Source organism: Microcebus murinus, chromosome 2 (assembly GCF_040939455.1).
Source record: "Microcebus murinus isolate Inina chromosome 2, M.murinus_Inina_mat1.0, whole genome shotgun sequence".
Taxonomy (NCBI): domain Eukaryota; kingdom Metazoa; phylum Chordata; class Mammalia; order Primates; family Cheirogaleidae; genus Microcebus; species Microcebus murinus.
In genome coordinates, this window is record NC_134105.1 from 22,126,610 (window position 1) to 22,141,068 (window position 14,459).

General features: G+C 59.6%; 1 protein-coding gene across 1 annotated transcript in view; it reads right to left on the reverse strand.

Moving 5' to 3' along the window:
- Positions 1 to 14,459, reverse strand: part of COL16A1 (collagen type XVI alpha 1 chain) — a 48,997-nt gene that overhangs the window by 12,444 nt on the left and 22,094 nt on the right. Inside the window, exons 41-57 of the mRNA XM_012765454.3 lie at positions 13,873 to 13,932; positions 13,638 to 13,685; positions 13,454 to 13,507; positions 10,234 to 10,287; positions 9,999 to 10,031; positions 7,741 to 7,857; positions 7,596 to 7,637; positions 7,422 to 7,508; positions 6,702 to 6,746; positions 5,724 to 5,768; positions 3,959 to 4,012; positions 3,375 to 3,428; positions 2,835 to 2,888; positions 1,214 to 1,258; positions 1,052 to 1,105; positions 800 to 835; positions 393 to 455 (exon numbers count right to left, since the gene is read on the reverse strand). Of these exons, the coding sequence (XP_012620908.2) occupies positions 393 to 455; positions 800 to 835; positions 1,052 to 1,105; positions 1,214 to 1,258; positions 2,835 to 2,888; positions 3,375 to 3,428; positions 3,959 to 4,012; positions 5,724 to 5,768; positions 6,702 to 6,746; positions 7,422 to 7,508; positions 7,596 to 7,637; positions 7,741 to 7,857; positions 9,999 to 10,031; positions 10,234 to 10,287; positions 13,454 to 13,507; positions 13,638 to 13,685; positions 13,873 to 13,932 (945 nt within the window). The remainder of the gene's footprint in view (positions 1 to 392; positions 456 to 799; positions 836 to 1,051; positions 1,106 to 1,213; positions 1,259 to 2,834; positions 2,889 to 3,374; positions 3,429 to 3,958; positions 4,013 to 5,723; positions 5,769 to 6,701; positions 6,747 to 7,421; positions 7,509 to 7,595; positions 7,638 to 7,740; positions 7,858 to 9,998; positions 10,032 to 10,233; positions 10,288 to 13,453; positions 13,508 to 13,637; positions 13,686 to 13,872; positions 13,933 to 14,459) is intronic.

A 14,459-nucleotide genomic window follows, 5' to 3' on the forward strand; every position in this document is an offset into this window, starting at 1 on the left:
GGCAGCAAGTGTGGGGGCTCCCCTGCCCTCTCTGGGCCCTTGGGAACTGCCTCAGCATGGCCGCACGGGAAGGAGGCCACTCTCCCTCCAGGCTGGTGTCCTCTCTTGGGGATTCCCAGTCTCAGCAGTGCTTCCCCCTTCCCTGAGCTCCCTGCTGCCCCGGGCTGCTAGGTATCCTGGGCCCAGCGGCTGTCCCGAGGAGCCCACTGGTCTGCAGCAGCCCTTGCTGCCATCCAGCAGTCGCTGAGCACATCCTAGAGGCCTCGTTCCCCAGCCCTGATGCAACTGGGTCAGTCTTGGAATTTCCTGAAGGTGTGATGCTGGAGGGGTGCAGGGCATGGAAGCTGCATAGCTCAGATCCATGACTTGAGCCAACTTGGGGTCTTGCTCACCTTCTCTGCTTGGGGGCCAGGTGGGCCAGGTGCTCCAGCTTTGCCTGGGAATCCGGGGGGACCCTATACCAACAAAGGAGCAAGTGGAAATAAAAGTGGGGCTGGAGGAGGAGCTCCCCTTCCTTCTTCCTCCTGTGCGTGTTGCACTGTTGTTAAAGTGATTCATTCTGACTTCCTAGAAACACCACCCAGGAGCGTTACGTCTGCCTGACCCGCTGGGCCGGGGCCCACCCAGGAGGCCCTGCTCTCCAGGTCTGGCTCCTGGAACCAGGCCTGGCCACCCAGGCTGTTCCTCTCCTGCTTCTTCCCCCTCCTCTCCAGGACAGTCCTCCCCCCGCCTGGCCTGGTCAGGCCACCACTCCTGATGGGACCACATCACACAGAGCCAGCGTTGTGCCTCTACTCACCGGCGGGCCTGGAAAGCCTGGCTGGCCTTGAAATCCCTATGGGAAGAAGCAAGGGACAGAGTGCTGTGCCACCCCCTCTCTCCTGCCTGGCTGCCCAGGTGGAAAGAGTGACGGGTGAGGCAGCCTCAGGCCCACGGGCCTCACCCTTTGGTCTGCCTGAGATGGCCGGCAGGTGAGGCTCAGGGCACCAGAGGGGACACTAGAGCTGCCGCTTCCCTGCCTCCCCCCAGCCAGGTCCCAATCATCACTTACCTGGTCACCCTTCTCACCCGAGTTCCCTTGGGGTCCTCGCTCTCCTCGGGGACCCTGTCATCCAAAGAGAACAATGCAGCTGGAACCCAATCTTCCTGTCCTCAGAGCCCAGGGCAGGACCAGGGGTCCACGTTCACATCTCCCTGCCCCTCACTCACTCACCGCTGGGCCGGTGGGACCTGGGAGGCCTTCGGATCCTGGGGGGCCCTGGGGACACAGAGGAGCAGAATCAGTCACGCTGCCTAGGGCAGAAGGGGGCAGGGGACAAGGCTCAGAGCAGAGGCAGGGCATGCAGCAGGGGCTGCCTAAGCTGGCGGGACTCCTCTGCCTGTTTGTTCTTCCCCTCTAGTGCCTGAGCTGCTGGACCAGCCTCCTAACTAGTCCTGCCACTTCCTGGCTCACGCCAAGCCAGCCAGCGAAGGGCTGCCATCTTCTCTTCTTTAAGCACAGCTCTGATGTGTCACTCTCTTGCTCAAACACCTTCCATGGCTCCCTCTGACAACTGAATGAAGCACACGCTGGTCTTTGAGGCGGCCTGTGATCTGGCACCAGCCACCCTTTACCACTTCATTCCCTCTCCCCTTCTTCTCTTCCGCCTTGTTCAGTGAGACCTCCATCCCCCGAACATGCACTGTGCATTTGCAACCCCGGGCCTTTGCGCGGCTGTCCTCTTTATCTGGGATGCCCTCCCTTCCCGACCCCTTCAGTGTTCTGGCTCCTGGCTGTTGCTGCAGTGCACACACCCTCCCGCCCCTGGCCTCTCCCCCGGGATTCCCCAGTGCAGACCACCACAGGGCCCCCTGCCTCCCGCTGTTCAGATCTCAGCTCAAAGGTCACCTCCTCCCAGTGGCCTTCCCTGATTTTCTGTCTAAAGAGCACCCTGCACCCCCCTCCAGCCTCTGACCCTGCCCTGTCTCCTCCATGGGTCCCTTCATTCACAGGTACTGGTTCATTTGTCTGCTGTCCGCCTCCCGCACTGCAGGGCAAGGGGCGCACCTGCCTGCTCTGTTCGCCGCAGTGTCCTCAGGAGCCGGCACCCGCGGGCCCAGCAGAAAGAGCACTTATTGAATAAACGCGTGACAGTGTCTGCTGAGTCCCGCTGAGGCCTCACTGCACTTGGTGAATTTGTAAGACTCCAGTCCTAGTTTGGCAGATCCCAGATCTGGGGTTTGTGAGGTTTGTCACCAGGACGGACCTGGGTTCAAGTCCAGGGTCTACCACCAACTCACTAACTAGCTGCGGGACCCTGGGTGAGTCACATCACTTCCTCATTTTGGGGGGTTCAGAATCCTCTGGTCATAGCCCAGCTTCTGTGCTCAGCCTGGGGTCCGGCACACCCTGGCTCTGCGGAGAGTGGCTCTGCTGGGGACTGGGGACGGAGGCCACCGGTGGGGGGGGGGGGGCTAGAGTCCCAGGCCCTCCTTTGCAGGAGGAGGAGGAGGAGTTCTGCCGGCTGACTCCTGGCCCCTTCCCCCATGAACCAAATCACTGGGATTCTCCTTCGGCCTCTACCTCCGCAGTGACCAGCCCCACCAGCCCCACCAGCCCCAACAGCCCCGCCAGCCCCGCCAGCCCCGCCAGCCCCACCAGCCCCACCAGCCCTGCTGCCTGCCACAGACACAGCTGGAGCGACTAGGCTGGCTCGGAGGCAGGGGTAGCAGGGGTCACGTCTCCTCCTTCGCAGACTGCTAGGAAATCTCCAGCCCACAGTGGTGGTGGCAGGCAGAGGCAGCTCTGTTTGAAGCCCTTCCTCCCGCCCCCGCAGAGCTGCCACTCGACTCACCGATTCCCCCTTCTCTCCCGCTGGCCCCGAGTAGCCGCGCTCCCCCTTGATGCCCTGACAAGCCGCAAAGGGAGAGCAGAATTAGCCCGTGGCCAGCCAGTCACGGCGCTAATGCGAGGGGTGGAGACTGCAGCTGGCACCCACGCTGGCTCTGAGGCAGATGGCATTGAGGAGGACGGCTGGGAGGGGAAGCCTCCCACCTCCCATGCCACTGTGGCCCTCCGTGGAAAGTGGGGACATGCCCACCCAGCAGGCTCCTGTGGGGGGCGGTGCCTCCCAGCTGTCTCGCCAGCTCTCCCAACCCCCTAGGAGACAGATCTCCTGCGTGTCTGGGACTTGCAGGGAGCTCTGAGAGTCTGGCTGCCCCGAAGGCAGAGTGGTGGGGCCAAGCCGTGCTACCCAGGGGGCCTACAGTGGGGGCTGCACGGACTGCCCGGCAGAGGCAAAGGCTGAAATGCCTGGGAAGGGGAGCTTGCTGAGGGACGCCCAGCCCAGCCCTGTCTTGTGCCCCCAGAGCCCTGTCTGGTGCCCCTTACTCACAGGCAGTCCTGGGGGGCCCATGGCACCTGGGTAACCAGGTTGCCCTGGAGGACCCTGCAAAGAAAGGCAGACATGGTAGATGGTAGACCATCCCCAAACATTTCTGTTCCCCCTCCCTGGGTGAAAGGGTGGCCACAGCCAGGACATCTGGACCTGCCATCTGGCAGGCACTGGACCCCCCAGCATGGCCACCCTGGGCCACTTCCCCGGCCCCAGGCTCCCTCAGCTGTGACCACCGCCACAGACCTGGGGCTGGAGGATGAGCCCCCTCGTGGCCAGGACCCCGGGGGCCGAGCCAGAGGAGGCCCAGAGCAGGGCAGCGGGACCAGGGAGGAGGGGTGGAAGCAGCATGCCCGGTGCTGTGGTCAGAGGGAAGGGGGCAGAGGGAAGAGGAGACCCCAGGGACGCCGGTGAGGATGGGGTGTGCTCCTGATGGGCGTGTGAAGACCCACGCTGAGGGAGTCAGGGCAGAGGGGCAGAGCGTTCCCAAAGGGTCCACCGCCCCGCCTCCATCACCGCCCCGCCCCTTGGGGCCCAGCCTCTGCCTCCCCGGGCTCTGTCTCCAACCCGCTACCTCCTCTTACCGGTTCCCCCTTGTCTCCCGTCAGGCCCGTGGGGCCTCGCTCTCCTTGCAGGCCCTTGGGAAGAAAAATCATGAGAAACCACCAGGGAGGGCAATCTCCACCCGGCCCGGACTCCCTGCTCCCACTTCCGGCCCTCTGTCCCCATTCTGGGCAAAGGGGGAGGTCACTAGTGACTCCCCTGGTGTCCCTAGCAAGTGACCAAAGGCTCCAAAGGGTGACTGTGAGAGGTGAAAACCCCCACCTACAGGTGCTTTGCAGGAGCTACCCTCCAAGACAGGTGACTACAGGTATATGCCCCCCCCCCGTGGGTGACTCAGAGAGGGGACCTCTCAGGTGCCTGTCGTTAGTATGCCCTACCCTGGTAACTGTCTGGGCGCTGCTTTAGGAGGGTGACAGATGAGACACATGCCCCTTCTGAGGGGCAACTGTCAGAAGAGGTGCCCCAGCATGATGTCCCCCACCAGAGTGTATCACCCAACATCCAACACTTACCTGTCCAAGTCCCTCCCACCCCAAGCCAAAAATCACCTTCTTTTCGGGATGCAGAGAGAGACACGGGAAGGCTCCCTCCAGAGCAGTCCCTGTCACTTCGTAGGGTGGAAGGGACATCACTTGCAATCAAAGCCAGAGCCCCCACCCCTCACTCCTCACCCTGGCCTTCAAAGATGCCCCACACCACAAGGACACCTCTTCTGCCCCCTTCTCCCTCACGCCCTCCAGAGATGGCGCCCAAACCTTTCCACCACATAAGACAGATGGCTAGACGGACAGATGGCCCCTTCACCCAAGCAAGCAGAGACGACAAGGCCCGGCCCATGAGGATGTGGGGACAGATGGAGCTGCGACAAGGAGGGGCCTGCTCCCTGAGCCTCCATCGCCGGACCCGGGAGGAGAGGAGCCAGGCCCCAGGAACATGAGGTCTGACAAACAGGAGGTTAGTTTTGTGACCCACGAGGGAGCAACAGTGAGGATGGGGAGGATTTAAACACACCTGTGACAATGACAAAGGCAGAGCAATTAACGACACCTGGCAGAAGGAGCAGGCCAAGGTGCCAGGCACAGAGGGGCAGAGCCCCCCGACACCCAGAAACCCAACTGGCTGGTATCACATGCCAGCCCCGGAGCAGGCTGGGACTGGAGCCAAGGAAGAGGAAGGGGAGAGGAGGAAGTGGGCAGTTTCCTCCAGGACGGTGGACACGGTGTGGGCAGGGCTGCCTTTAAATCCCTGGGTGCCCCTGGACAGCCCTGCCAAGCAGCAGGGCAGCAAACCTGCAATGTGAAGCCCTAAAGCGTTGGCATCTCTGCCGGGCTCCGAGCCAGGTGCCTGGCAGCGCCCCAAGAACTACTTTCAGCGAATCTTTAGTCAACACCAAAGGTGGTGAGAAGCAGGAGGCAGAGTGAGAAGGGAGGAAAAAGGGGCCCTAGAGGCACAGCCTGACATAAGAAGGTACGAGAGCTCAATGGCTCCTGAGGACCTGGGGTGGTGTGGATGGTGGGAGAAAAGGAACAGGAAGACAGGGCAGGAGGGAGAAGACAGAGAAAGAGAGCAGGAGAGGAGGGAGGGGAGAATGGAAAAAGTCAGAGGCTGGGAGGATGTCCTAGCTGCCCGGACCTCAGGGAACCTGTGTCGTTAGCTACCGAGCCTGAAGCCTGAGCACAACAAACACGGAGGACGGAGGTGAGGGCACGATGGAAGGGACACAAGCGAAAGCCACAGAGACCTGGCTGGCGGGGGAGGGGAGGCCGAGCAGCACTAGGTTCTTACAGGCAATCCGGGGGAGCCAACAGCACCAGGAAAACCTGGGGGGCCCTGGTGGGAGAAACAGGCAGGTCACATCTCACAAGAATGGTAACCCTGGGGCAGCCTGGGGTGCACAGTCTAGGACTGGGGGGCCGTGGAAAAGGAGGTCATGGGGGTATTGTCAAGGCAGCTAGAAGAGAGACTCATTGACCCAGAAGACAACTGCTCCTGCCCTCGCTCCGGGAAGAAGGGCTCCTCTGCCGCAGAGATGCGAAATAGCCCCCAGCGTCCTGGTCCTCCCCGAGTCTTCCGGCGTCTAACCGAGTGCCTGTGCTGGAGTGGAAGCCCCCTTCTTCCTGCTGGCCCATCACGCCTGCCCCTGGCCTCTGTATGCCCCCCGAGTGGCAGCTCCCTCTCTCTAAGGTGGCTTCTGCCAGCCAGTTTTCCTCCGAAAGAGCCCTTTCAGTTCTTCCAGTCTTTCCTAGGCCCGTCTAATTTCCTGCCGTAGCAACACCACAGAAGCCTCCCTGGTCTGGACTTTGTAGACTCGCCCAGAGATGGCCCAGCAGAGCAAGGGAGGGCAGCTCCACCGTGGCCCCTGGCCCTTGTAGGAACTGTGTCGCAGGGGCATGGAGAGATGTGGCCAGGATGCCCCTCGCCCCCCTGCCTGCCGATACTGTGAGCCAGTAGCTTGGCCCTGCCCCAGGTGGCCAGGGTCCCCGAGTAAAACACAGCAGGGAGGGGGACAGGGAGCAAAGCTATGTCCCAAGGGCTGCCCCTAAGCAGGACCTCAGGCCGTGGGGCAGAGCAGGACAGTTCCGGGATTTGGTGGTGGGAGACCACAGTCCCTGCAGATGCCCTAATGACAAGCTGGGGAGGACACTGGAACTTCCCTCTTTCTGTCTTGCCCAGCTTCTTGGGGACAAGGCAGCCGAAAGGTGTGTGAGTGTCATGACCCCTTTGAGAGCTTTTCAAGCTGCCCAGGGAAGCACAGATACTTACAATAGGGCCGGGAGGACCCGGAGAGCCCCTCATGCCGGGCGGACCCTGCAAAGGAAGCCAAGGGACGAGGATGAAGAGTTCGGGCCCCACAGACCCCAGGACCTTAGTGGCCTTAGTGACCCAGCTGGCCACAGCCAGGGTCGCCATTTAGCTGAGGTTAAAACCACCTTTCATTTGGTTCATTTGGTCATGCAACACACATTTATTGAGCAATTATTATGTACCAGGCACTGGTCCAAGGGCTGGGAACACAGAATAAACAAAACAGATAAAAATGCCTGCCTCGCAGCACTTATGTTCTAGAGGGATGGACACAGTAAGCAATGAGCAGGGCTGGCACGTACTTGGTGCTTGACCAATTATGTGGAATGTTCCTGAATGAAGTAAGTACCTAGTATGTTGGATGGTGATGAGTGGGATGCAGGCAAGGGGGTGGAGGCTCTGAGGCTGGTGTGGGGCTCAGTTGTAAAGAGGGTGGTGAGGGGAGGTCTCACTGAGAAGGTGACATTTGAGCAGAGCTGCAGGAGTGCAGGAATGAGCCCTGGAGAAGGGCGTTGCAGGGGGAGGACAGCTGGGCTTGGGGCAGGGGAACATGACCCGTGTACCCCAGAGGAGCCAGCGCTCCGAGAGTACAGATGAGGCCAGAGCAGCAAAGGTCACCGGTCACGTGGGGCCTCGGAGGGTCCTGACAGGTCTCAGAGGCAGATGGGGAGCTCTTACCTCTTCTCCTCTCTGGCCTGGCAGTCCCGGAGGACCAGGCAGGCCGGGGCTCCCAGGACAGTCGGCATCTCCGTTGATGTTGTCTCCCTGGGGACCGATGGGGACAGTAAGAGTGAGCGGCCAGGCCCTCCCCGTGGGGCGTGGGCTGGGCTGGGGAGGGCAGGCCCCACTCACCCGGGCCTCCTCGGCTCTCGGGCGCTCCCGCTCTGAGAAGCACTGCGAAGGGAAGGGCGAGGAGAGGAGCTCCGTCAGGCCGTCAGGCGAGGCGGCTGGGGAGCCCCCCACCCCCCGCACCGGCTGCCCCGAGCCCAGTCCCTACCCCGGCGCAGCTGTCGAGGCCTGGCACACCGGGGATGCCCTGGTCCCCCTTTTCGCCTTTCTGCAGGAGGGACGCTGGGTGGGTCAACTGCCCCTGGGCACAGTCCCCACAGATGCTCTGAGGAGGAACAGGGAGAGCAGGGGTGTATGGGGTGGAGACGGCGAACGGGGCAGCCAAACTCAGAGCCCACAGCCCGGGCCCCCTGCCCGCAGCCCTCCGCCCACATTCTCTCCCTCCCCAGCCACATCCCCGCCGCAGCTTTGCTCCATCCTGGGGCGACCCACTCCCAACAATTGGCTCTGAGTTTCCTCCAGGAAGAAGCTCGGGTAGGGCTAAGCCAAAGCCACTTTCCAGACAGGCGTGTGGGAGGAGGTGGAGGGGCCCACGGAGGGACCATCTGTCCCGGCTGTTCCTGCAACCTGCACCCACTGCGAGGACAAGCCTCGAGGAGTGAGGCTGAAGAGGCTGGCTCCAAACGCCAGCCTCTCTGCCCCGGGGAGCCAAGGGACAGCCGCGGGAGGAGCCAGGCCCTTCACAGACACCCCTGGGACGGGCCTGCCCTCCTTCCCCAGAGCAGGCCAGACTGCCCACGGGTTTCCCACGTCACTGCGCCTGACCGCTCTTCCCAACAGGAAGGTCTTCCTCTAGCCCAGTGGCATTCTTTGGACCACAGATCTCTCTGAGAGTTTGACGGAAGCTATGGGTACTCTTTTCAGAGAAACCAAACTCGCTAGCAAAAGCCAGCCTGCAATTTCGGAGGCCCTGGGGAGCCCCGAGCCCATCCACGGCCCACTGCAGCGTCCGTGGGCGCCGCACCCACCTTCCCTGCTCACTGCCAAGCCCAGTGACAATGGCCGTCATTTACTCAGCACCCAGATGCCACGTATCGTGATAAGCCTATGCATGTTCTCACATCCGGTCCTGACGGTGCAGTGGGGCAGTCGTCTCACAAGCATGGTGGGGAGGAGGACGCCGACAGGCAGCGGCGCGTCTATGCTAAGTGCCAGCCCTAGCCCAGAACCAGCGCTCCCTCGCAGGCCCTGCCTCCTCTGTGCTGCGGGTGCGTGTGGTGGCCGGGGCTCCTGGTCAGCACCCCCTGAGGTGCCATCCGGCCCTGTCTCCAGGCCACACTCAGCTCCTACTTGGGCCCTTGGCGGAGCACTTGCTTAGGAAGCCAACGGAGGGAATGTTCCAGGGGAAACGGCGAGCCCCACAATCCCTGCAGGACGTGGGGTGCCCAGGCTGACAGAAGCTTGGGGGAGAAGAGCTGGGGGCTTTGTTGCCACAACCCACTGTGACCCAACGTGGCACTGCTGCCAGGAGGTTCCCCTGCCCTCCTCTGGCTGCTTCTGGAGACATCTGCGGTTCAGAGCGAGGGCAGGGCAGACAGGGCCCGTCGGGCAGTTCCATGTCCAGGGCACCGACTAGCCCATGCCAGAAAGGGGGGCTAGGACTGGGAGGGGTGGGGGGCTCTGGAAGCCAAGGCACGGGAGGGACCCCTGGGGACACTGAGCTGGAGGAGAATAAAGTCCAGCAACAAGAGGGCTACCTTCAGAAACCTAAAGGCAGCCTGAGGAATTACTGCGCTTTCATCTCTAAGGTGACTGGGCAAGGAAGGGCTGTGTGACCCTTGGTTCCCTCAGGGAACCTCCGCCCAGCTTGGGTAAGCCAGACCAGGCCACAGCCCGCTGGTGGCATCTTAAGGCCGTTTGCAGGCCCTGGCACAGGCCAATGCTCTGACCAGGCCCCAGGTGCCTGCCTCTCACCACTAGAGTGGCTTCTCAAACCCCGTCTCCTCCTGGGATTCTTTCTGCATTGACCAGAAAACATGGCTGAAGCCTTCTTCCAGGCCCCACCCAGTCCCATCAGAGAACGTGACCTGCATGGCCCCTCCCAGTGCCCTTCACCCCTCCGCTCTGCTTTGGAAGCTGCCGGGCCCTGCCCTGGTGTGACCTGGGTGCCACCAGGCCTCATCGCCAGCTGCCGCGGGCAGGCTTCGGGGCTGGGTTCTGCCGACAGCATGTGCCATGTGGGTGCCTTCACGGGACTCCTTTAAGCACTCGTTGAGCAAATGTTGCCTGGGGGGGTCTGTCACCAGCCAGGCACCAGCCAGGCCCTCTTCGACAGATGCTTGGAACGCACATTCCCAGCAAACTGCTGCTCTCTCTGTGAGGTGCCACACAGCTGAGCTCTCACTAAGGGAATCTCCTTAGGAGACGCCCCCGCCTACTCCTGCTCCCCTCCCTGGTACCTCTTACCTTAAGGAGGTGCTGTTCAATCGGTAAGGAGCCCTGCAAGAGACAGATGTGTGGCTCAGGCGGCTGAGGGAAGGGATGGAGACTTACAGGATCACGCCATGCTGTCTGGGCTTCTCCCAGCCTCAGCAGGGAGCGAAGAGGGCCCCCACTGCAGCTAGAGGGCCAGCTGCACGGCCCGCTCAGCCCTGGGAGAAGGCAGGGAGGGGATGGACGGCCAGCCCTGGCCAGTACCCACCAGCTCTGCAGTCAGCCCTGGCTGTCCTGGCAGACCGTTGTTTCCAGGCACTCCCTGCAGCCAAGAGGAGACACGGGTGAGTGGACCCTGCTCTAGCCCACCGGCCAGCCTGCCTCCTTCTCGTCACCCCCCCCCCCCCCGCCTCTTCCCCTCATCATGCAGTGCTCAGAGCCCTGGCTAGCACAAGACTGACATCTATTCTTAGCCTGGAAGCCTGTAGACCCTTTGTAGGGAAGCTGAGTGGGCCCAGAGGAAGGACCCCCCAAAACCAGCCCAACAGAGAATGCTTCCCCCATGTCAGGGGAAGCTCAGAAATTGGGCAGAAGGTCTTCCATAAGTAACTGTTGTTTCTTTCTGTGCTAAGTAGTCTTTCTATATTTTCTCATTTCATCATCACAGTTTTATCTTGGTGAGCTGGGTATTATGTCCATCTTAAAAACAGCACAAAAAACCTCAGAGAGTTAAGTAACTTTCAAAAGGTCACAAGTTGAGCAAGGCACAGAGCTGACATTCAGAGTGAGGAATCTATCCAACCTCTCTCTTAACTACTATTTCAGCACCATTTCTCAAAAGACATCCCCAAAATGTTCATGTACACAGCAAGGGTGGATTCTTGCCAATCAGACCCATCTAGGTGCAAATCCTGAATACCTGTATAATTTTGGCAGGGTAACTTAGAAAAAAAAATTAGTGCCTCAGTTTCCCTATCTGTGAAACAGGGATACTTTATGGTGAGGCTTCAAGGAGACAATGGCTGTCAGGATGTTCACGTTAAATGTCTGCTACCCAGGCTCCTCCCCTTGCAGACTCACAGGCACATCTGCATATTAAACACTCCATGGTGGCAGGGAGTATGCTCCGAGTTAAATCCCCAGTGCCCGACATGGAGGAGGCAAGTACGTGCCCGGTGAACGCACCGCTGCTCGGCCTGCTCCTCCCTGTGGAGGATTTCCTTGGCCCACTCTGCAATCTGGCCTCCCTTCAAGTCCCAGCTCCAGCAATGGGACACACCACCTGCCGCAGAGCAGCCAGGGCAGACCCTACCAGGCCTGGGTCACACTTGAGTCAGCCAGCCCCTCTAGCACCCCCATCTGGGCTTAGAGCAGTGCCTGGCACAGGGAAAATGCCTTAATTATTAGGCTTCTAAATTATTATTCACCCCCTGCCCCTGTCTCCATGCCAGTGTGTCAGTTCAAGCCTGACACTCTGTGATTGTCTCCCTGCCCTCCCAGAACTAAACGTTCCACCTGTTGTTCTGCCATAGGAGTGAAGAGTGCAGCCTGAGTTTAAACCTGGGCTCAATGATCCACTCGCTGTATAGACTCAGGCTCATTTCTTAGCCTCCATGCCCAGTGTCCTCATCTGAGAGAAGGATCAGGATGAAATGAGATAACCGAGCATTGGGACGATGCAGCCTTGGGTGGGTAAGTGCCATACATCTCTGAGTCTGCTTCTGTCCCTGCAGAGATGGGGAAGTGCCTGCTGGCGGCAGCCTCGGCTCAGTCTCGGGCACGGGCACTAGACGAGGACTCTGGTGCCTGGGACCAGACTCATAAGTCACTCTTTCTGCCTCATTCCCCCTCACATGTCTTGGCAGGGTTTATACTACATCACTCTCGCTCGTTAATGGGTCACTTTGAAATGACTCTCACACTTCCCCAAGCAAAACTGCAAGCCCTTTGCAGACAGATTCCTGTTTCCCGGCAGCGTGGCTGCAAACGTGTGGTGTGGGACGTGGGACTCAGCACTCCCGACCGGGGCAGAGGGAACTGGAATCCTGGCGGAGACGCCCATCAGCAGTGGTGGCTCAACAGAGCAGGTTCCCAGCTCAGGGTGGCGGGCAAGGCATGCGGGGGGCGGGGGTTACAGAGACAAAATGTATCAAATCAATAGGGCAGGGAGGAGCAGCTTATAAAAAGCTTCCCTGTGATTCTGCCCTGCTTCTTTGGGTAAGAATCACTCTTTCAGGAGCTGGAAGCCAGACACACGGAAGGTGCTATCTGTGTCTTCTAGAGTCTCCAGAAAAGGTGGCCTGGTGTGCAAACCACCGGGGAGCTGTCCTGAAAGGCAGGGAGCAAAGGTGCTCTGTGCAAGGTATCACCAGTCCAGCGTTGCCAATTCCTAGCTGGCTGACCTTGGACGCGGTACTCCAGTTCTCAGAGCCTCAGCTTTCCCAGCTGTGACTTAGGAATAACAACTCCTTCCTTTTGGGCATGATGTATGTCTCAAATGAATAAAAGAATGGACATAAAATAATAATAGTAGTCATTGTCATGCTAATGATGACAGCTAATGCCTTCCAAGCCTTTCTTATGTGCCAGGCCCAGTTCTATACATTTCACATGCATTAATTTGTTTACTACTCACAAAAGCCCTAGTGGGTAGGTGTACTTAACAGATGAAGGCAGCGAGACACAGAGAGGTTATGGAACTTGCCCAGCACCACACAGCAAGCACATGGCAGAGCTGGGATTCAGGCTACTGGCTCTGGAACGAACTCTCTAATCACAAATGCCACACAGGTCTCAAATCCTAATGCTCTCTTCTCACTACCTATGGCCTTCTTGCTGTTCCCCAAGCACACCAGGCACATTCCTACCTCTGGACCTTTGCACCTGCTGCTTTCTCTGCCAGAAAGTCTCCCTCACTCCTCATTTCCTTTAAGTTTTGATTCAAATGTCATCTTCTTTATAGCACATTTTGCAAATATCTTTCTTGCCCTCCTCCAATTTTCTATCTCTACTCCCTGCTCTTTCTCCTAAGCGAGTATCACTTTCTAACATACTGTATTTTATCTTGTATATTGTCTGTCTCTCCAACTAGAAAGCAAGCTCTTTTATTTTTGTGCTCTGCCATATCTCCAGCACCTAAAACAGTGCCTGGAAAATAGCAGATGTGCAAAAATACGCGTTGCATGAATGAACATTGAATGCTGCTTCCAAACGGCGGAGCTCTGTACCACTGTAAGGGATTTTTATCTGACCCAGATTCTGGGTTCCTGGCAGCTGATACAACAGGGCATTCCTCGAAATATGGCTGGGAGTGCATGCAACCTGGCCTAAAGGACCCTCGGGCCCTGCATGCCACGCTGGGAAACAGATGCATGAAGAAGTGAGAAATGACATGTGTATGTGATTGGGGCTTGGGGGCAGCGTCCTCAGGGTTCAGCATGGAGCATGAGCCCTGCCACCCAAACTCCTCATTCTCTCCCCCACCTTACCTGCAGCCCAGGTACTCCGGGGGGGCCTGGTGGTCCAGGAACACCTGGGGGACCCTGAGGGAGAGAAGAAGGAATCAGAGCCAGAAGGGCGCTCTGCCCCGCGGCTGGGGCAGCAGGTCAGGGTGGGCAAGCTGTGGGGCGCTGGCAGACAAGAGGAGAGACGGAGGGGACAAGCAACACACACCTGCGGGCCCGGCTGCCAGGAGTTGCCCATCCACAGTCCCGGAGCACCCTGGGTGGGAGTGGGGGTCGCAAAAGAAGGGCCGAGGTTATAGGCAACGTCCACACCAAGCGCAGGGCTGCGTGAGGCGGCGGCTGGCTGGGGCGCGAAGCCCTGCGGGGCCCTTGCACACTGGGCACAGGTGAGGCTGGAAGCGGGGCCTCTGCCCGGGGCTGGGGAGGCTGTCAGCACCACTTACCGGCATGCCAGAGAACACAGGATCTCCTCGAGAGGGGCAGGAGCACTCCCCGGGCTCGCCCTGAAAAGACAAGAGCCTTTGTGAGAGGGAGGCAGGACAGAGGGCCCTCTGGAAACCGATATCCTGCAGATGACATGGGCTCTGGAGATGGAGGGGCCAGGGTTTAAATCCAGGGCCTGCCTCTTAAGACTGTGCCTTTTGGCAACCTGTTTCACCTGTCTGCACCTCAGCCTCCTCGTCTGTAAAACAGGGATAATTCCAAACGCATAGGCTGTCTGGAGGATGGAATGAATTAGCGTATATAGGGGTCCTGTTGCACGGCCAGTATTCAGCGGCCACTGCTGTTAAAGTTGTCACTTAGTCACATCATTGCTGCTGCTCAGGGATTCTCACCTCCAGGATGGTCACAGCTCAACCCACTACAGCCCCGCTCCTCTGGGCCCAGCCTGGCTTCCATGCCCTTCTCCTGGGGCCCCCAGCTCTCTGCCCGCTCCCCACTAGTCCCTCCCAGCTCACTTCCTGCCCCAGCCTCTCACTCAGCCCCCATTTGAAAATGCAGCTGCCCACTAAGGGGGATTGGGGGTCTC